Source organism: Staurois parvus, unplaced genomic scaffold (assembly GCF_062004578.1).
Source record: "Staurois parvus isolate SC_StPar_1 unplaced genomic scaffold, SC_StPar_1.0 ptg000437l, whole genome shotgun sequence".
Taxonomy (NCBI): domain Eukaryota; kingdom Metazoa; phylum Chordata; class Amphibia; order Anura; family Ranidae; genus Staurois; species Staurois parvus.
Window position 1 is genome coordinate 4510101 of NW_028318233.1, and position 23631 is coordinate 4533731.

General features: G+C 39.8%; 1 protein-coding gene across 1 annotated transcript in view; it reads left to right on the plus strand.

The window, feature by feature from the left end:
- The window catches only part of PLCE1 (phospholipase C epsilon 1), a 596448-nt gene that overhangs the window by 485424 nt on the left and 87393 nt on the right, over positions 1 to 23631 (plus strand). Inside the window, exons 23-25 of the mRNA XM_089687781.1 lie at positions 4643 to 4760; positions 7592 to 7723; positions 8099 to 8389. Coding sequence (XP_089543907.1) covers positions 4643 to 4760; positions 7592 to 7723; positions 8099 to 8389 — 541 coding nt within the window. The remainder of the gene's footprint in view (positions 1 to 4642; positions 4761 to 7591; positions 7724 to 8098; positions 8390 to 23631) is intronic.

Genomic DNA, 23631 nt, shown 5'->3' on the forward strand with positions numbered 1-23631 from the left:
CTTGAACTTGCCAGTAAGTCTGTTTTTCAGCAGAACAAGCTGTCCTGCAGGTGGAGCAGTTAGAGGGTTGGGTCAAACCATTTACCACTGACAGGTGTGCTTTCAATGATCAGCTTTTATTAAGGTAAAACCTTAATCCCGAAAAGAACAAAACTGTTGTTGTAACTGCATAAAAAGTGTTAGCTGGAGTTCAGGTTCAATTTGTCAGTGTATCTAAATCTGATCTGCATCTGACATTATCCTTCCCCAGAATGACAGTGCTGCTGTTCTAAGGTGCTCCTTTATCCAGAGTGTAGGCATCCTAATACATGACAGTATTACTGGCCAGATCACCAGGTGAAAACAGAGGGAAAAGTCTAAAAAAAAAAAACTAATGCAGCCACCACATCCAATGGTTGGTAGACTGCAGTATATTACATTTCTGATTTTGGGTTTAATACCACTTTAAGGATCGTGTTCCACCCTTATCATTCAAGGGACACTCTACTAGATCTGTAATTACTTCTTGGGCTTATTGGCATCGGCTAACTGTTCCACAGATTTGCAAAGTTGAACCCTGATCTTCTGTTTACATGTTCTAATTATTTTCCAGGTGGATGTTCAGGCTTCATCTTAAGTTAGTTTTAGTTTTAAGGTCCTTCAGGCAACATTTTGAGCTGCATGCTGTCCCCAGTTTGTTTTTGTTATTTGGTCTGGTCTGCTAGCATTTTTAGCTATTTAGCCCCTCAGTTGGATTGCATTTGAATGTCTCAAAATGCCTCTGAATTCAGAATTAATAAAGGAAAGAGAAAGAAAACAGGCCCCATCCCTCTGTGCTTATGGCCTATTCTGTAGTACTTGCTACAAAACAGAGGCATGTTAGTTGTGGAAGGGGTCATACATAGCTAGTTACTATTTTTTGTTTGGCAGTGTCCAAATCCTCCTAAAGTTATCTCTAAATCCTGTGCCCCTCAATAAAATTTCAAGAAAAGGATTTTATGGTAAGTACAGTAATTTTTTTTTAGCTGTGGAGAAACAGAGAGAGGGAACAGGTATGTTTCTGTATTTTATTTCTGTCTCCACTTTAAATAAAAATGCCAAGGAAGACAAACTTCATCCCCCTGTTCTTTGTGACTTTGGCTGTAACAATGCTGTTGCATTTAACCACTTGCCGTCCAGAGGATTTACCCCCCCCCCCCTTACTGACCAGACCATTGTTTGTGATACGGCGCTGCATTACTTTAACTGAAAATTGCGCAGTCATGCAAATAAAATTTATGTCCTTTTTTCCCCACAAATAGAGCTTTCTTTTGGTGGTATTTGATCACCTGTGTGTTTTATTTTTTGGCATCGCTATGAACTAAAAAAAAACACAATTTTGAAAAAACCCCCAATATTTTTGATGTTTTGCTATAAAACATATCCAGTAGAAAAAATTAAAAAATCAAATTTCATCATAAATTTAGACCAAAATGTAATCTGCTCATGTCTTTGCTACAGAAAATCCCAATACATGCAAATTAATTGGTTTACGTAAAAGTTGTAGTGTCTACAAATAGCTGTATATATACTGGATTTTTTTTTGTCTATATATACTAGTAACGGTATCGATCAGCAACTTGTAGCGGGACTACAGCGAGCATTCTGACACTGGATGGGAACTGAATAACTGCCGCTGACATCCCAATGACACTAATACAGTGATCAGAGCTAATAAAAAGCACTGACACTGTACTAATGGCACTGGGCAGGAAAGGATTGACATCTAGTGTGATCAAAGGGTTAACTGTGTGCTTTTTTACATCATGTACTGTGTGTGTTTCACTAGGGAAACATGCTGCTGTGTATTTTTCTGCTGTGCAGAGAAATGCACAGCAGCACATCCTTGCTGGTAGGAGAGAGACTGTGTTGTTTACACACAGGTCTCTCGCCTGTCAGCTTAACTCGGCGATGGCCGGATGTCAGCAGGAAATCTCCAGCCGGGACTCAGTGATCGACATCCTTAGCACTCCCCCTACCCGGATATGCAAATCACGTATATATACGTGATGTTGCGCAGCCCTGCCACCCTGTAGCAGTAGTTCTGCTATAGAGCAGTGGGAAAGCGGTTAAATAAAGCTTCCACATTAGCTGTTAGGGTGTACATGCTGGTTTATTATTTATGGTCATCACATATGACATTAGCAGGTACGTTTGTGTACACTATGCCCCATCCCAGCCTCCTCAGAGGTTAAATTTTCAACCTCGTGGCCTTATTAATTGGTTTAAAAACACATCACCTATGTTGCAAAGGGTAGGAATATCAGTAGACCTAGGACACAATGTAGGCCTCCTTTGATGCCATGAAGATATTTGATAAGCCTGTGGTTTCTTTGGCCTTGAAGAAAGGGCACTGTAAAATTAGGAGACTACATTGGGGAAGATTTTCCTCAGTCAGTGAAACTTGTATGAAATAATTAATTTCCTCCATGGATATGCTCTTAACAGGAGTCTGTCACCAAACATGTATGTTTTATTGAAATAAGAGGGGGGTGCAGCCCTAGTAAAAATTAATAAGGATGATAAATAAATAAATTCATATATAAATACATACAATAAAGTGACACTGCAAGTATATGTGCCACTAAATTATGTGGCTAATATCGTGAAAGAGATGCACTATATCAAATAAAGATAAGTCCAAAGTGACAATGTGAGTGAGATCTCGGATGATCTTCAGACATCCAATGACTAAAATCGTGGATGAGGTGAGAAAATAGGGTATAGATTGCGCACTCACCAGATACGCAATCTTTATGCGCATTTATGTAGTATAACAGAAATATGTCCTCACATAGGTCTGGTCAGATCTGGTCATGTGTCCTCCACTGCCTCATGGTTCACACTCAGGATTCACATTTAGGGATGACCGCTCTGTGAATGTAGCCAGCTCCCGCAGGAGCTCAAAAAAACACAGGGGAGGCCAGTAGTGCAATAGGTCATGGATATTTATTCCAGAATCAAGGCAAGTGAGCATAGCAAAAGTAACAGGGCAAATACTGACCAAATCAAGATGTCTGCCGGGACCCCTTGTGGTGCCGGCGGTGTGGCGTCAACCCGCTGTAACTCTACCCTGACGCGTTTCGAGCTAAAGCTCGTAGTCATAGGGTGTTCAGCTTACAGCTGCTGACGGTACTCTGTCCTTTAAATAAGGGAAATGGCGCATGCATCGTTATCACGTGCCATTTTCCCGGTGTTGGATGTCTCCGCGATAGGCGCCATTTTGGCGTAGCCTAACCGCGCATGCGCGAGCGTGCGGTAAATGAAATCGCGGAGACAAGCAAAACAACACAGCGAGGATCACCAGGGAGGAGTGTGTTACCATAGGAACAGTTCCTCAAACACACCCATATCGTACTTCAATTTACGCTGGGTCAGATTAAATTATACTATCTATACCCAAATAGACTTTATTACTCTGGTCCAAAGGTAATAATAGTGCTTTTAAAATTTCCATATGAATATATAATAATATGTATTTCTGGTAATCCTATAAATATAACGATCAGTGATTTCACAACTCTTATAGTGTCAAAATATCCCATAAAGGTAATTAATAATACACATCATTGGGTACATCATAATTAAAATAATGTCTATCCAATAAGTAGGATGAGTACTATTAAATATATTAAAAACAAGATTATAATTATAATAATAGTGTCTATTCCTTCAAAGCGAACATAATAATGTCCATCATGTAATGAATAACAGATGGATAATATGAAATCACAATGGAATAATAAAATCAATCCACTAGAACATACTGGTAAATCCATAAAAAGAAAAAACTATATATATACCTATATTAATAGATTAGTGTCTATATTATAAAGGTATGCATATATAGAAAAATGTATAAAAATACATATATAAAATCACACATAATTAGTATAAAATACGTAAAAATTATATAGAATGTGTATAAAAATATATAGATAAAAATGATGAGGGGTCCCGGCGGACATCTTGATTTGGTTAGTATTTGCCCTATTACTTTTGCTATGCTCCCTTGCCTTGATTCTGGAATAAATATCCTTGACATATTGCACTACTGGCCTCCTCTGTGTTTTTTGGAGCTCCTGCGGGAGCTGGCTACATTCACAGAGCGGTCATCCCTAAATGTGAAACCTGAGTGTGAACCATGAGGCAGTGGAGGACACATGACCAGATCTGACCAGACCTGTGTGAGGACATCTGATGTTTCTGTTATACTACATAAATGCGCACAAAGATTGAGTATCTGGTGAGTGCGCAATCTATACCCTATTTTCTCACCTTGGACGTCTGAAGATCATCCGAGATCTCACTCAAATTGTCACTTTGGGCTTATCTTTATTTGATATAGTGCATCTCTTTCACGATATTAGCCACATAATTTAGTGGCACATATACTTGCACAGTGTCACTTTATTGTATGTATTTATATATGAATTTATTTATTTATTATCCTTATGAATTTTTACTAGCGCTGCACCCCCCTCTTATTTCTGTTCATCTGAAGGTCTTATATGGTGCCTTTGGTGCATAGCCGCTATTATAATATATTATCTTAGCGCTCACTTATTTATATATTTTTAGTATGTATGTTTTATTGCACATATAAGAGTGAGTCTGTCACCAGGTCTATGATATGGAACTGGATGAAGAGTTTTATCTGCCTCAGAACAAGAAAGAAAGTAGACAAATTGCACCAGAACTATCAGACCTTATCATCTATTGCCAAGCTGTAAAGTTCCCTGGTAAGTAGAATCATCTATCTTGTCATTTTCTGGCAGCCTTCTCAATGTTGACTGGAGAGTGCACTATGTCTGGCTGGATGCCACATCAATAAATACTTGCTCTGAACATCTTCTTTTGAAGTGGAAGAAAGTCTAGATTAGATTTGCATTTAGGTAAGAGCACTTTTTATTAGCATTTTGTGTAAATAAACTGCTACAAGACAACACCAAAGACTAGACAAAAGAATTACTGTCCAAAGCAACTATTCAAGAATAAATACACAACGAGGGAATTCAAATACACAGACCTTGTAGTAACATGGGAAAAACTGCTGGACATCATGTTAATAGGCATGCTTTTCAATAACAAAATGTATCAGTAATTAGTATAAATAATAAACACATTTGAACAATGTTTATGACAAGTCTAAATAAATCCCAGTTTTCACTCTTAATTGGAGTTTTCTTTTAATTAAATTATAACCAGAGATATGAATTCCTCACTCTGGATTGTATCACAAAAACAGTCTAATATGTGTGGAATTGTGTCATTGTGTTGTGTCTTGCATTTTTTTCAGCTCAAAACAGTTTTTATTCTAGTTGTGTGTTTATATACTGTATACCTGCTGTAAATGTGTTGTTCAGGATACATAAGTGGTTACAGATTTATCTCTCCAGTCATGATTCCTTAAAGCAGTACAAAAAGCAAATATAAAAATGTAATATATTACAGCTTACCAATCATTAGATGTAGTGGCTGCATTATTTTTTTTTTTTTTTTTTTTTTAGCTTTTCTTCTCTGTTTTCTCCTGGTGATTTGGCTAGTAACACACCTGTATTAGTGAGACACCACTTTGGATGAATGAGCACAGGGGTACATTTAGATAGTGGCATTGTCAGTCTGGGAGAAGAGGAAGTGTTAAATGTACTAGCAGTTTTAAATACACTAACACATTGAAGCTGAACTCCAGCTAACACATTTTTTAATCAGTTACAGCAACAGTTTACTTTTGGTGATAAAGGTCTTATTGAATAAGTAAAAGTTGACCATTATAGTCAGTGTTGAATGGTTTGTCTCATCCCCGTAATGGATACTGATACAAGAGAGCTTGTTCTTTTGAAAAACAGACTTACTGGCTAGGTCACCAGGTGAACATGGAAGAATGCCTAAAATTTTAACGCAAATGCAGCCATCGCATCTATGTTTTAAAACATCTGCAATAAAATAAATGTTTTCTTTTGGGTTTAATACAGCTTTAACCTGGGAGACTTTTTTCATGTTAATACAGTGAAGATTTGTGTATGCCTTCTGAATATTACATATAGGAGAGCAGTGTCAGATTTGGCCAGGGGCTGAAGTGGTCAAATACTACTGCATGTAGCTAGATTTGTAAATAAATGCTGTAAGTGACAAATGTCATACATGTAAAGACTTATTATTTAGCTGCAAATAATACATCGCTTGTGCTTTTCTAGATGCCACTGCATTTTTTTCTTTTCTTGTAAAAAAAAAAACTTCTGATTTGCTCAACTTGAGAAAAGCCTTTAAGTACCCCTAGTCTCCCATTCTTTTTTTTTTTTTAAGTAATTGTGACAAACCATTATGGCTGTGGTGCACCTCAGACACTGCCAGCCCATGCCTACTTGTGAAATAGCAATTTGACAAGTTTAGAAACATTTCTGATAGTTATTTTTCAGATGTCTGTAGCTTTCCCCTTTCTCTATGAATTTAACATTACAGGCCACTTGTTTTTAGGGATGTGCTGCCTGTCACAAATCAAGTCTTCACATTTGAAAGCCCTGTGCTGTCTATGGCCAGCTTTAGTTATTATGTTATTTACATCAATACCCAGGTAATGGCTTACCTAATGGCACCCAGTTATCAGGTATGAAACTAGAAAGTAGTGCACACTTGCAATTATTTGTAAGGTAGAATGTTAATATGATGATAAGCTTGTTTTCTTCTCAATCCAAAACAAATTAGAATACTTGTTTTGTTGTCATTAACCCTTGTCATGAAACTGCTGGTGTAGTTTGATTCTTAGTTAAAATGCGGTGCCAGGATAAATAAGGAACTAAATGATCTAATGCTTATTAGGAAATCACTTCTGTGATACTGTACATTTTAAGGCTAGGAATCATTTATCAGATGGTGGCTTGTAGGGAAGGCAAGAAATGTTTACACCTTGCCTTCAACAGCTTCTGTTCCTGCAATAATGAATGATGTTATGTGATGGTAAGTATTGAGAAACCTTCAGCATGAACAAAAATTGGTGCTGCTATGATAGTGAGAGGGTGAAGCTTAATGCTAACGTATGGTGTAAGAAGTGTGTTTCAACAGGGTAAAAAACTGGAATGTTTTTGTATAAATTTAATGAAGTAAAAGCAAAAGACTGATATATAAACTAGATGATCAAAGTGCATTTGACTGAATATCTGTACCCTTGAATTTGTATATCCCTTGGAAAATGAAATGTTTTAAAATGGAGAAAGATTTTGGTTTAGTGTTGTTAGATATGTAATACAATATATATTAAATAAATTAAACATGTTGAGCCTGTGTGTACAATTCTTTGAAAAAATATTGATCTGGGTTCCCAAATCTCAGCTATATTATAGTGGTCACAACATGTTTCCCTTGCTCATTGTATTCTTGTGTCAAGTTAGTATTTTTCTTGGACTGGTGAAGATGTAAACTTCATGGAGAAAATATGGGTGGGAGATTAGTGATGTAGCGTTGCACAGGACAGGCTGGTTCAGTTCCATAAAACATTGTCTAAAAAGGCTACGGAAAATGTCATGCCCTTTTGGTCTGCTTGTTTGGTTCATTAGTCTTAATTTTATGGGAACAGGCCTTACAACGTTAAATCCTTGTGGATCTGGCAGAGGAAAGGAAAGGAAAAGCAGGAAGTCCATTTTTGGCAACAATCCTGGTAGAACAAGTCCCGGGGAAACAACAACACTGGCCAAAACATCTGGAAGAGGTAATTGCTGTATATTCCATTTTGCTCTAATATTGGGGAAGTGGCTGTATTCCATGACGCATTATATGTCTTTTTGATGTTATATTCTGTTACAACATGGGTTTAAAAAAAGGTTTTTCACTAAATTTAAATATTTGTCAAACAACTGCTTGAAAGGCCACTTATGTTACATGCCCTTGAACAGTATATATGCAGAGATAGCCAAGGGCTGTCTGAGGTTGGGCTCTACAAGGTAACTAGCTATTTAAAAAACAAATGTAATTGGGAAGTTCCTATCAAACATTTACTTACATAATTGTATGCGTTTCTGTGGCACTGCTGTGGGTAAAGGGATAGACCTTTGTTCACCTTCTGAAATCAAACATTTACTTGCAGGCATAACCGACACAAGGCAGAGTTGGGAGGAGCCATGCTCACCTCCATTCAATCCAAGTACTTCGCTGAGTGCCATTATCCGGACTCCTCGATGTTACCACGTCTCATCACTGAATGAAAATGCTGCTAAGCGTCTATGTAGACGTTATTCACAAAAGTTGATTCAGCACACTGCTTATCAACTGTTAAGAACGTATCCAGCTGCTACACGCATTGACTCTTCAAATCCACATCCTCTTATATTTTGGCTTCATGGAATACAATTGGTTGCCCTAAACTACCAAACAGATGGTAAGTAAGCTATTTCATGATGAATTGTAAGATTGCATGCATTATTGCTGAATCTAAGTCTTTTAGGGAGACTGTTAAAGACCTAGCATTTAAAAGAAATGCTTTAAAACAGGAAACTGGAAAACCCAGAGGAAGCTAAGTTTATTTACAATGTATACAAAAATATACACATTCACTGCCTTTTTTGTACTTGAAGAGAGGATTAACTCCAACCTCCAGCAACCTTAAGCCATTTCTTGTCTTACCATTATGCCTGTCAAAATTCTCTCCCTAAATGTTAGGGGCTTAAATAGCCCTTTCAAAAGATCTGCTCTGCAGAAAGAAGCAAAAAGACTCAAAGGGGATGTCTTATTTATCCAAGAGACTCATTTCGCCAAAGAGATTTCGCCTCACATATGCCTCAATGACTGTGCCCATGTCTTTACAGCCTGTTCTTCTAAGAAAGCCGGGGTATTAATAGCTATAAGCTCTGCAATTTCTTTCCAACATATTGCAACCATAGTAAATGTAAATGGCAGATATTTGAAATTAAAATATAAACTATATTAAAATCAATAATATTTTATTCACCCTGGTTAACATTTATGTGCCCAATGTCAAAAAGATCACATTTCCTACCAAACTTCAGAAAAAAGTCAACAAAGTTCGCCAAGGCCTTTTAATTCTGGGTGGTGATCAAAATTCTGTGGTCAACCCAGCCGTTGATGCCATGGCCACCAAACGTCCACAGACTAACACTTTCAATACCGTTTTACAATCAAATGACCTGTTTCACATCTGGCGCTGTCATCATTCTACCAAACGTGACTACACCTATTTTTTAGTTCCTCATATTTATGGATAGACATGTTCCTGACAGACAAATGGTCGCTGCAACATATTCTCTCCTATGATAGGCTTGATCACTTGGTCAGACCATGCGCCGGTGATTGATGTCTTGGACTCTCTGGCTTCATCCTCGCCTCCATTATGGCTGCTCAATACCTATCATTTATTGAATCCTACCCAAATTGTTGAAGCTCATGATTTACTTTTTTCAACAAATGATACCAGTGACATCGATCACACCACGTTATGGCTCGCCTATAAAGCCTTTATGCGAGGTATCCTCCTAAAAATTAGTACTCACGCTAAAAACTAAGATCTCAGAAATTTGATACTCTAACCGATACTATTAGAAAACTTGAGGAGTGTAAAAAAATCTGCTCCTACACCTCAATTGACTATAGACCTTCGAGCTTTACGCCAAGCTCTTACCACACATCTTCTATACCAATATCAAAACCAATTTAGACTCTTGAAATCCACATCTTGTGTGCTTAACGACAAAGCTGGTACCTACATAACAAGATGCATCAAAGCCAAACAGCAAAAGACTAGTATTTCCGGTTTCATTGATAGAGATACCCAAATGCTTGTAATAGATCCAAAACAAATCGCTGAAGCCTTTAAGAAATACTATGCCTCCCTTTATGACCTTCAGTCAGACCCTACAATTATACAGCCAAACATCAATCATATTACTTTCTGACACCTTTTAACCTTCCATCTCTCTCTGCCTTGCAGATTACCTCCCTTTCTCAGCAAATTACTACTAAGGAAATATCCACTGTAATTACAGCACTTCCCCTATCCAAATCACCAGGCATTGATGGCTTTCCCAATGAATTCTATAAACATTTCATTGCCCAATTAGCCCCTCGCTTAAAAAATAATGTTTTTAATGCTGCCATGACACTAAGTCACTTCCCTAAAGAAATGCTTCAGGCAATTGTAACTATCATACCTAAACCCAATAACAATCTCACCCTTCCCAGTAACTCTAGGTCATTTCATCATTAAACGCTGACATTAAAATTTATGCTGAAATAATTGCTTAAGACTTCTTGACCTTCTACCCTCTCTAATTAATCCTGACCAAGGTGGTATTGTCAAAAGTAGGCAAGCACCAGATGCAACTAGGCATATCCTTAACATTTTTTGTTCTGTTGAACTTCATAAAATCCCTAAACTTTTTCTCATACTGGATGCAGAAAAAGCCTTTGATCGAGTACACTGGGGGTTCCTAGAAGCCACATTATGCAAATTTGGATTTACAGGCCCCATATTATCAGCTGTTGTGGGTCTCTACTCCAAGCCTTCAGCAAAAGTATTCACTTCGGGAATCCTATCACAATAATAATAATAATAATAATATAATAATGTCCACTTTCACCACTCATATTTGCACTACTCATGGAACCCCTGGCGCAATTGATCAGAGCATCTTCTACCATAACGGGAGTGAAATGAGGTCAAACCCACAACAAAATCTTCCTTTTCGCCGAAGAAGTTATCGTAATCCTTACTAATCCACTATCATCACTCTTAAAGGTACAAGAACTCCTCGCTATCTTTGGTGCCCTTTCTTACTATAAAATAAAAGATACCAAATACCAAATTTTGGGTATAAATATCTCAACGCCACTGAAACAATCCCTTAAATCCTCCTTTCCATACTGTATATGATTCAATCAAATAGTTTGGTATCAACATCCCTAACTTGACTACTAAACTATATGAGTTAAACTTTAAACCCATCCTCTCATATTTTCCCCAAGAACTCTGAAACCTTACTAAATTTGAACTTTCTACAATTGGTAGAATTGCCTCTTTCAAAATGCTAATCCTCTCAAAAATTCTCTACTTCTTTAGGACCATTCCCATTCAAATACAGCAATCCTTCTTCATTAAACTATGCTCTATTTTAAACGACTATACATGGAAAGGGAAACCTTCTCAATGTTCCTACATGAATATGACTAAACATAAATCCATAGGTGGTGATTCCCTTCCCAACATATATCATTATCTAGTGGCCTTCTTAGACCAGACGCGTTTCTGGTGGAATCCACCTTCTGACAAATTGTGGGCATGTATTGAGGAAAATGTAATGCCCTGCTCCATAGCAGCACTCTTTTTACTCTCAGCCCTATCTGGACACAAACTTGGAGTCTCCTGATATCCCTCAATTCTAGATACCCTCACAGCTCTAGCACAATTAAGAGCTTTGTCCCAACACCAAAAGCCTCTCAAACTTTCCAAATGCCCATTGACATTAATGAGTTACATATCCCTCAACTAAATTTGCACTCCTAGGTTAATCGAGACATACACTTTCTACAGGACTTTTTTTACACATACTCATATGAAATCATTTAAAGAACTACAAAACATATTCCTAATACCTTCTCGAGACTTCTATAAATGCCTACAAATTCGGCATCTCCTACAAACGACCCCTATACCTACCACTACCCATATAGATATATCTCTCTTTCAGTACTATAAACACCTTTCATCACAGAAGAAAGGACTGTCTTACTTTTACAACAGATTGCAGAATAAATCTTCATTTGTGAAGCTCTCTTCCTTTCTGTAATGGGAATGTAATATAGGAAAATAATTTTCTTCTCATACAGTGAAGGAAATAAGTATTTGATCCCCTGCTGATTTTGAATGTTTGCCCACTCACAAAGAAATGATTAGTCTAAAAATCAAATGGTAGGTATATTATGACACTGAGAGACAGAATAGCAACAAACAATTCAAAAGAAATGCAAGTCTAACAAATTATGCACTGATTTGCATGTTCATGAGAAAAATAAGTATTTGATCCCCTTCACAAAACATGACTTAGTACTTAGTGGCAAATCCCTTGTTGGCAATCACAGAGGTCAGATGTTTCCTGTAGTTGGCCACCAGGTTTGCACACATCTCAGGAGGGATTTTGGCCCACTCCTCTTGGCAGATCCTCTCCAAGTCTTTAAGGTTTGGTGGCTGATGTTTGACAACTCAAACTTTCAGCTTCCTCCAGAGATTTTCAATCGGATTAAGGTCTGGAGACTGGCTAAGCCACTCTAGGACCTTAATGTGCTTCTTCTTGAGCCACTCCTTTGCTGCCTTGACCGTGTGTTTTGGGTCATTGTCATGCTGGAACACCCATCCACAACCCATTTTCAATGCCTTGGCTGAAGGTTCTTACCCAAGATTTGATGGTACATTGCCCCTTCCATCGTCCCTTTGATGCGGTGCAGTTGCCCTGTCACCTTAGCAGAAAAACACCCCCAAAGAAGAATGTTTCCACCACCATGTCCGACAGTTGGGTTGGTGTTCTTGGGGTCATAGGCAGCATTCCTCCTCCTCCAAACATGACGAGTTGAGTTGATGCCAAAGAGCTCTATTTTGGCCTCATCTGACCACAACAATTTCAACCAGTCCTCCTCTGCATCATTCAGATGTTCAGTGGCAAACTTCAGATGGGCCTGGACATGTGCTTTCTTGAGCAGAGGGACCTTGCGGGCACTGCAGGATTTCAATCCTTGTTGGCATAGTGTGTTATCAATTGTTTTCTTGATGACTGTGGTCCCAGCTGCCTGCAGAGCATTGACAAGATCCTCACGTGTATTTCTGGGATGATTCCTCACTGTTCTCATGATCATTGACGCTCCACGAGGTGAGATCTGGCATGGTGCACCAGACCTACGAAGACTAACAGTTGTTTTGTGTTTCTTCCATTTGCAAATGATTGCACCAACTGTTGTCACCTTCTCACCAAGCTGCTTGGCGATACTTTGGTAGCCCAGTCCAGCCTTGTGTAGGTCTACGATCTTGTCCCTGACACCCTTGGACAGCTCTTTGGTCTTGGCCATGGTGGAGAGTTTGGAATCTGATTGTTTGATTGCTCCTGTGGACAGGTGTCTTTTATACAGGTAACAAAATGAGATTAGCAGCACTCCCTTTAAGAGACTGCTTCTAATCTCAGCTTGTTACCTGTCTGAAAGACACCTGGTAGCCAGAAATCCTGCTGAATGATAGGGGATCAAATACTTATTTCCCTCATGAACATGCAAATCAGTGCATAATTTGTTAGACATGCATTTCTTTTGAATTTTTTGTTGCTATTCTGTCTCTCAGTGTTACAATACACCTACCATTCGATATTTAGACTGATCATTTCTTTGTGAGTGGGCAAACACTCAAAATCAGCAGGGGATCAAATACTTATTTCATTCACTGTATATAATGATATAATTCCAATGACTTTCAGGCTTCTTAATAATCATAACTCAGAACTAGTAATATAAGACATATATTATTCTGACACTATACCTCCCTAGTCCAGACAATGCTTTGTTCTAGATTTACTATAATTCTCTGTATTTTCCTTTAATGTTAGTTTTATTTGTCTCCATGGTAAGTCAATATTTCTAGACCACCGATATCACTAGCTATGTGCTACATCTCTACTACATGTTTCTTGATATGATATACGATTATTATTATGTATTTATTCTTTCTTATGACTGCTAATCAATAAAGAAAATTTTAGCAATAAATTTGTTTTTTCATGTTCTAATATTTTTTCTGTTCCATTTGCTATTTTGTTTTGCATAATGGAACACAAATTTTAAGACAGCCCACTCATTATGAGACATCTGCTGATTTTATCTTTTGAGAACTACTATGAAAAAATCCCCCTGCTTCAGGTTCCTTACTCTTTGGAGTTTTTGAATGCTAACATTCCTGTTGCATTCAACATAATATAAAATTAAAGAAAAACTGTGATTAGAGAAACATGAAGGCTGGCATTGCTGAGCCCTTCCTTAAATGATGGTTGCCTGGCTTTCTTGCTGCTCTATTGGCTGCAGTTCTTTGACCGTGAAAAAGCATGAAAGTCGTTAATTCTATTATCACTGCAACTTCTTCACTCTTTGCTTTTCCTATGTCAGTCATTCAGAAAGCATTGAAGTGAGGGCGTTTTGGATGACCTAGGTTAGCACAACTGACCACAAACAAGTAGTTTCCTTTAAAAACTGGGGAAGGTGAGACCCTTGTAAAAAAAAGCTGCAGGAATACAGACCTGGGGATGCAAAAGCAGAAATAGTTCACTGAGTTACATTTATAAAAGCTCCTTATTGCAAAACTATGGTCGTGCACAAAACTATTGTAACATGGTGATTTACAGACCGCATCATCTCTCTAGTGGGAAACATTCTTATCCAACATTAGGTTCCAGCACTAGAGAGTTTACTCATTTAACAGGAAGATATCCCCTCTATTCCTGTTCTGGTGACAACCCAAAATTTGGGATTTTCTTTCACTTTTGGTATTAATGGTAAACAGGAATAATATAGAGGGTGGATTTCCCAAATGGGAGCACAGGGAGCAATACACAACCTGGCAGGTGTTGTATTCCTTCTCCACTCTGTCTACAGCAAAAAACATTTTCCCTTAGTTATACTTAGTTAAAGCAGACTTTGCAAATCACAGTGATAACCCAGGATTCTTAACTATACAGGTTGAGAGGCTCCAGGCAGTTCTCTTAATGCAGAGGAAACTGGTTTATCAGTTTCCTCTTTGGTTTGTAAAGCCCGTTTTGGGACCTGTGGCCTAGAGATTTCTAAGAAATTTGGGAGGGATGTGTACAAGCCAGGAGGCTGAATATTTGTTGTGTTTGTTTGATGGTGGATACCCCTGCGTGGGAAGCATGTTGAACTTTCGTTTAAATAAAATTGGGCTAAAAGGCCTTTTAAAAAAAGAAGTGAGTTGCTGTGTGCTTTAAAAAAAGCTCTAGCATTTTGATGCGAGTTCTCACAATATATATATACAGTTGTGTTCAAAATAATAGCAGTCGGACATCACTAACCTGATCAATTAGTGTTTTTGGTAGAAATTATATTTCTACATGGCAAAAAATTTACTAGCAGGTGTAGTAGAGTAATAGAAAGCCAACAGCCATGACATGCATGCTGCTGATTCTGTGTAATTGAAAGGGGCATGTTCAAAATAATAGAAGTGTGGAGTTCTATTAGTAAGGTCATTCATTCTTTGAAAAACAGGTGGCAATTATTGCCCTTATTTAAGGAAGGAAGGCAGCAAATGTTGTACATGCTGGTTACAGTGCATTTCTCTCTGAAATTCTGAGGAAAATGGGTCATCCCAGACATTGTTCAGAAGAACAGCGTACCTTGATTAAAAAGTTGATTGGAGAGGGGAAAACATATAAAGAAGTGCAGAAAATGATAGGCTGCTCAGCTAAAATGATCGCAAATGCTTTAAAATGGCAACCAAAACCTGAAAGACGTGGAAGAAAGCGAAAAACTACCATTCAAATGGATAGAAGAATAGCCGAAATGGCAAAGACTCAGCCAACAATCAGCTCCAGGAAGATCAAAGAAGGTGTAAAGTTACCTGTGAGTACTGTTACAATTAGAAGACGCCTATGTGAAGCGAAGCTATCTGCAAGAAGCCCCCGCAAAGTCCCACTGTTGAAAAAAAGACATGTGCTGAAGAGGTTACAATTTGCCAAAGAGCACATTGACTACATCAGAATACTTGAAGAGGTCATGCTGCCTTATGCTGAAGAGGAAATGCCCTTGAAATGGGTGTTCCAACAAGACAACGACCCCAAACACACCAGTAAACGTGCAACATCTTGGTTCCAGACAAACAAGATTGATGTTATGGAGTGGCCAGCCCAATCCCCGGATCTTAATCCAATAGAAAACTTGTGGGGTGACATAAAAAATGCAGTTTCTGAGGCAAAACCAAGAAATAGAGAAGAACTGGAGAATGTAGTCCAATCATCCTGGGCTGCAATACCTGTTCACAGGTGCCAGAAGTTGGTTGACTCCATGCAACACAGATGTGCAGCAGTTCTCAGAAACAGTGCTTATACAACTAAATATTAAGTGATTCAAAAGAAAGCAAAATCTTCAAACATTTTTCAGTTTATATAATGAATGTTTGAGTTTGTAAAGAAGAATACAAACACTGCTATTTTTTTGAACAGTCCAATATTCATTTTTCTTAAATTTTTTTAGAGGAACAACACAAATTTGATATATTTTTCTTCATGTTTTGATTTGGAATAGAATGTGTAGTGTTCCCAATGCATTTGTGTGTATGGAAATAAAAGCTATTAGAAGGATTTTGAGCTTTATTCACTTTTTTAAACACACTGCTATTATTTTGAACACAACTGTGTATATGTATATATATATATATATATATATATATATATATATATACACACACACACACACACAATCATAAATAGCAACTTTAAATCCCTTCTCCTTGAAACAGATGTACCCCTCCCACCTCCCTTTATATGATCACTGTGCTACCAAAAAAAACGGAAAATGACAGATACTTACCGTAATTTTCCTTTTTTGACGAGCTCAGCTGGGTAAGTGCCTTGCCCCCCCATGTTTCTATGACCTAACTCATAAATTTGAGCCCACCTGCAGTCTTGCTGTTCTTCAACTAGTTCTACCAAGGTGGGTGTGAATTGTGCTGACATGAAGCTCATCAGGAAAGGAAAATTACGGTAAGTGTCTGTCATTGAATTTTCTGTTTTCCTGACAGCTCCGTATCAGCACAGCTGGGAACTAACTAGCTACATAGGGGAGTGATAATGCTACACACTCCTCCATTCTGACTAAAAGCAGAAGCCAGGATGTATCTGCCAAACTCAACTGTCATTAAGACTGCTTCTATACAGTAATGAGCCTTGAACGTGTGTGTGTGTATGTATATATATATATATATATATATATAATGACCCCCATGTAGCTGCCTTGCAGGTAGTGTCTGGGAACAGTCAGCCTGCTGCCGCTCACAAGGTTGAGACCTTTCGGGTGGACAGTGATGTTATCCCCCTGGCACAGCCAACCTTGTCAACTTTTAGGCCAAGGAGCTGAGCTTCACCAACCAATAGGCAATAATCTTGTTGGAAGCCATGAAGCCATTACATTCTGCAAGTGGAATGACAAACAAGTGCTCTGACTTCCTGATACCAGATGTTGCCTTGAGGTAACATTTTAAAGCTTGGCCCACATCTGATGGGCTAACTTCTTGGGTACTCCCCAAGAGGGACGTAAGAAGGAAAACTTTTTGTGTGATATGGACTTAACACACATCTAAGGCCACTGTTGCATTTCTGAAGAAGAGCAGGATGAAAGTAATTCAGTGGCCAAGTATGTGCCCTGATCTGAACCCAATTGAACACCTATGTGAAATTCTGAAGAGACAAGTTGAACATCATTCCCCATCCTGCATCCAGGCTCTAAAAGAGGTTGTTCTTGAAGAATGGAAAAAGATAGATGTTGCAATATGTTGTGAATAAGTTTATTCCATGCCTAGAAGACTTGGTGCTGTCCTTACAAATCATGGAGGTCATACTAAATACTAGATGCAGTAGTTTTTGTTGAGGGGGTCTATTCATTTTTATATCAACTAATTTGAGCAAAACTGAAGATTTTGTAATCTAAGTTATATTATTAACCTTACTTTCATGTAATGAGCTAAACAAATATTCTATGAAACTCAGTTTTGTCAACATTTTGGAAGTTGTTCTTGCGTTCATTGAGAGATTGATTAAAATCTTACTGTTCAAAAGGGGTGTACTCATTTTATGCTGAGCACTGTAGGCTTTAAAATTTACTGTTTTATCCAGTTAACTGGAATTCCAGACAGTGATCCTCATATGGCACTATAGCATGGGGGTCGGCAACCCGTCAACCGTGGGCAGGTGACAGGTAGACTGTGAACAGGTACCCCCCAGCCTCCTCCGCAGCTGCTTGTCATCCACAGCGGAGAGCAGATGACAGCAGCGCTCAGGACGGAGGGCGGGAGGAGGAGCTGGCCAAATGGTTGTTAACAAGCTGGTAATTGGTTGCTAGGACCGACCTAGCAACCAACCACCTGTGGGTTATTATGAAAAGTTAATTTGGACAGCTCTTCCTCCCGCCCTCCGTCCTGAGCCCTGCTGTCATCTGCTCTCCGTTGTGCACTGAGGATGACAAGCAGCAGCAGAGGAGGCTGGGGAAAAGGGAACAGAGGTCACTGCTATGGGGAAAAGTGGAGCAGAGGAGATTGCAGGGGTGGGAGGGGGCCAGAGGTCACTGCTATGGGGGAAGGGGGGGCAGAGAACACTACTGGGGGGGGGGGAGGTGATGTGCAGAGGATACTGCTATGGGCAGGGCTACCCCCATAGCAGTGTCTTCTACCACCCTTCACATCACCCCCCCCCCCACAGTAGTGTCCTCTGCCCTCCTTCCCCCTATAGCAGTGACCTCTGGCCCCCTCCCCCCCCTTGCAATGTTGCAATGTCCTCTGCCCCCCTTAGGGCACCAGGGTAGCTGGGGGGGCAGACAAATCCTGATCCCCAACCACTTGCTGTGAGTTCAGATTTTTAAAATACCTGCCTTCCGACGATTCCCTTTATTGTCCTCCTGGAGCAGCTGAAAGCTAACATCTCCTCCTCACCATCCCACCAGTGTACAGCTGCTGATGGAGGAAAATCCAGGGGATCAGTTCTAGTAAATGCCTCCCCCACTGCCCCTCCCATCCTTCCTTGTTCCTTCTTTTTTTTGCTGCCTCCTCTCCTTCCAACAGGGCTCCTAAAGAAATTGTGAAACATATAAAAAAAACAAAAACGTAAAAATAAAAACTACTGACACCATCCACTGCTCTGCTAACTGACACAACACCAACCTCTGCCCTACTGACACTGTCCACTGCCCTACTGACTGACACCATCCACTGCTCTACTGACACCAACCTCTGCCTACTGACACTGTCCACTGCCCTACTGACTGACACTGTCCATTTTTAACATAGGCTAAGTTTGTATTTTTACAGTGACGTGTTTTATTGTATTTTTCTACATTTCCTGTCTATTTAGTTAGGCCTTGCTAGTTTTTTTTTTTTTTTTTTCTAAATGGCACTGAACCCCTGTGATCTTTGATCTCTTTCATGTTGTTTAGGTAGATCTCCACCTCTCAAAGGTTGCCTACCCCTGCTATTGGAGGTGTTTGAGGTGTAAATGTGCATGCAAGAGAAAAGTTAAACCTTATAAATTAGGGATTTCAGAATTATTTTTATGGTGTGATGTACAGTATATTAACTCAGTCAGAATCTCAAATTGAGGTGGAGTTGCTGCCTTTTTCCCAGGGTTTAATCATTTATGCATGAATTCATGACATGTGCTCTAAGCTCCTATTACAGAATATAGCTAACCTCTGTATATGTCCACATCTGGCTTAACTGTGTGAACTCTGACTGTTCGCTTTGATCCTCATTCCTGACATTCCCTGTAAACGAAGATTGCTCTCACTGCTTGTTTACTTAAAAATGATTTTACTAGGTTTTTTCCCCTTGCTATAGTATAATAACAGATTAGCTAAGAGTGTCCTAATTTCCTTTACAAACTTGCAGTATTAAATATAAACAGTTTAATATGTACTTTAATTGTGCTTTTATGTCAAACTACAATTCTTGACAACAAATCAGATAACTATATACTGCAAGTTTTCCTGCATTTCCTTGTAAAACTATAACCCGTGTTAAGGAAATGCTGCACCTAATTTTTGGGTGAGATGTTATTATAGATTGTTATTCCAGGGATTCCCAGTGCTACTCTGTTAAAAGTCCTGGATACAGACATAGTTTTGATTTTACTGCAACTTTAGAACTTTAAAGCCCTGTGTCAATGGGCTTTTGTTTGCTTTAAACCATGCCCACACATACAAGCCTATGGGAAAACTAAAGCTGCTGAAGAAGTTCACTTGCAGGTCAGTACAGCTGAGCTGCACCTCTAGAATTCAAAATTATCTCAGAAGCATCTCAAACTAATATCAAAACCATGCTGCATTCACATATAGCCTGCTCCTGATTTTTTTGAGGAGGAATAAATAAGTTACATAAAGGATTCAGTAACCATAAGCTCTACCACCGCAGTTGCTTTCCTGTTAATCATTCATCCAGCTGGGGGCAAAGAAAAACAACAAGATCATTCCATGGACTAGTATTACAACCTGGATGAATGAGTAGCAGGACAGCAGTGGTGACGGTAAAGCTTACTGTTAATGCAGCTAGACCACAACTCATTCAGTCCTAGGCAGAAAAATAACAGGAGTATGCTGTGGACCAGCACTGTCATTGCTGGTATTCTAATACTCATTCATTTAGGTTTGGGCGTTGGCAGTAGTCCAAGCTGTAATGTCCATGCTGTAGGCCAAGTGGTCCTCCAAATTTTCACTCGCTGACTTCCACTGTAGGGCAGGTGCCAAAGAAAGTTTCTGTGTGCTAATCACATATACAACAGGGCAAGTTGCACAAATAAAAAAGGGGCAACCTGCAACCTATGTGGGCAAGCTGTGTGTTTGCCATAAACTTTGGCAACTCCCACTCAGTGTATCCTACCTCACATTATGCAAATCCATGTTAGAGCTTTCTCTTTATTTCACTCATGTTCCAGCCCCCAAACAGCTTAAAGGACCAAGAACTGGGCCCTTGTTTAATAATGTTTGGGGACCTCTGATCTAGAGTTTTGCGCCTTCTTTGCATGAGAAGTTGGCGCATCTTTTTTCTTAAAAAAAACATGCAAAAGCACTTCAGGAATGTGCCAGGAAAGGTAACCTGAGTAGTAGGCAGGTAATGCCTTTTGGTTTAGCAATGAGACTGAGATGGAGCTTTTTGTCTGAAATTGAAAGTGATATTTGTAATGCAAATCTAGATATAGTAAAGGTTGGTGCTGGTTGCATGCGTCAGTGCCACTTCTCATTAGCAAGGAATGAGCATTTTGGTAAGGCCTCATGCACATTAGATGTTTCCTCTATCCTCCTATTTCTGCTTTTTCTTCTGGCAGTAGCATTTTGGCAGAAGAAACACTTGACCCTTGTTAACACATTTAGGCACATCAAGCTCTTGGGCGTGAATTCATTTAATTGGCCAGATTACAGGGGCGGACTGACAACTCATGGGGCCCCGGGCAATAGGGGATCATGGGACCCCTGTGTCCTTGCCCACACTCAGAAAAAGCCTATAAAAGGTACCAGGGGCATTTCATGGGGCCCCCTACTTACCACGGGCCCTCGGGCTGAGCCCGAGTTTTCGAATGGTCAGTCCGCCCCTGGGCCAGAATAATAATTCTTGGACAGAAACTGATAATTCAGGATGCATTTGGCCGAAAACTGAAATGGACCATTTTTAAAAAAAATATATTTTTATATAAATATATATATACCGTATTTTCCGGCGTATAAGACGACTTTTTGACCCTTGAAAATCTTCTCAAAAGTCGGGGGTCGTCTCATACGCCGGTATACGGCATGCTGACACTTTTTAGGGGAGCGGTGCGGTGCCGCCGCCGCCCCCCCCTTCCAACGGAAGTGAAACTAAGTACAGGGGTGGGCAGGGGCTTCTGTTTCTTACCTGGCTCCGGTCCCACGACGATCCGGTCCAGGAAGCACGGCTGCTCCTTCCTTCAGTTCGGCCACTGGATGTTCGTGCGGCTGCTCGGCTCCGCCTCCTCACCGGTGATTGGCCGCCAGAACTGTAGCTCGGGAAAGGCACACAGGCAGCCAATCACCGGGGAGGAGGCGGAGCCGAGCGGCCCCGCGAAAATCAAGTGAAGGTAAGTGTGCCGTGCACAGGTGCTGCTGCAACCATATATGCTTGCTGCAGCAGCACCATACTGAACAGGGGTCAGCAAGTGTCAGTGGGAGGAATAGTGCCCCATCATTGGTGTCACTGATACCAATGATGGGGCATTATTCCTTCCACTGACACCGACGATGGGGCACTTTCTCCCCCCCCCACTGACACCAACGATGGGACACTATTCCCCCCCACTGACACCAATGATGGGGCACTATTCCATCCCCCACTGACACCAATGATGGGACACTATTCCCCCCACTGACACCAATGATGGGGCACGATTCCTCACACTGACACCAATGATGGGGCACTATTCCTCCCACTGACGCCAATGATGGGGTGCTATTCCTCCCACTGACACCAATGATGGGGTGCTATTCCTCCCACTGACACCAATGATGGGACACTATTCCTCCCACTGACACCAATGATGGGGTGCTATTCCTCCCACTGACACCAACGACTGGGCACTATTCCTCCCACTGATACTAATGATGAGGCACGATTCTTCCCACTGGTGTGCATTGGAAGAGGGGTAGTCTTATACGGCGAGTATAGCCCAAACACTACATTTTAACAGGAAAAGTAGGGGGGTCGTCTTATACGCCCAGTCGTCTTATACGCCGGAAAATATGGTATATATATATATATATATATATATATATATATATATATATACAGTTGTGTTCAAAATAATAGCAGTCAGACATCACTAACCTGATCAATCACTGTTTTTTTGTAGAAATGAAATCTCTATATGGCAAATAATTTACTAGCAGGTGTAATAGAAATCCAACAGACCCAACAGTCCTGACATGCATTCTGCTGATTCTGTGTAATTGAATCACTAATTGAAAGGGGCATGTTCAAAATAATAGCAGTGTGGAGTTCTATTAGTAAGGTCATTCATTCTTTGAAAAACAGGCGGCAATTATTGCCCTTATTTAAGGAAGGAAGGCAGCAAATGTTGTACATGCTGGTTACAGTGCATTTCTCTCTGAAATTCTGAGGATAATGGGTCGTTCCAGACATTGTTCAGAAGAACAGCGTACCTTGATTAAAAAGTTGATTGGAGAGGGGAAAACATATAAAGAAGTGCGTAAAATGATAGACTGCTCAGCTAAAATGATCGCAAATGCTTTAAAATGGCAACCAAAACCTGAAAGACGTGGAAGAAAGCGAAAAACTACCATTCAAATGGATTGAAGAATAGCCAAAATGGCAAGGACTCAGCCAACAATCAGCTCCAGGAAGATCAAAGGAGGTCTAAAGTTACCTGTGAGTACTGTTACAATTAGAAGACGCCTATGTGAAGCCAAGCTATCTGCAAGAAGCCCCCACAAAGTCCCACTGTTGGAAAAAAAGACCTGTGCTGAAGAGGTTACAATTTGCCAAAGAGCACATTGACTGGCTTAAAAAAAAATGGCGCAACATTTTGTGGACTGATGAAAGTAAGATTGTTCTTTTTGGGTGTAGTGGCCGGAGACAGTTTGTCAGACGACCCCCAAACACTGAATTCAAGCCACAGTACACTGTGAAGACAGTGAGGCATGGTTACGCAAGCATCATGATATGGGGATGTTTCTCATAATACGGTGTTGGGCCTATTTATCGCATACCAGGGATCATGGATCAGTTTGAATACATCAGAATACTTGAAGAGGTCATGCTGCCTTATGCTGAAGAGGAAATGCCCTTGAAATGGGTGTTCTAACAAGACAACGACCCCAAACACACCAGTAAACGTGCAA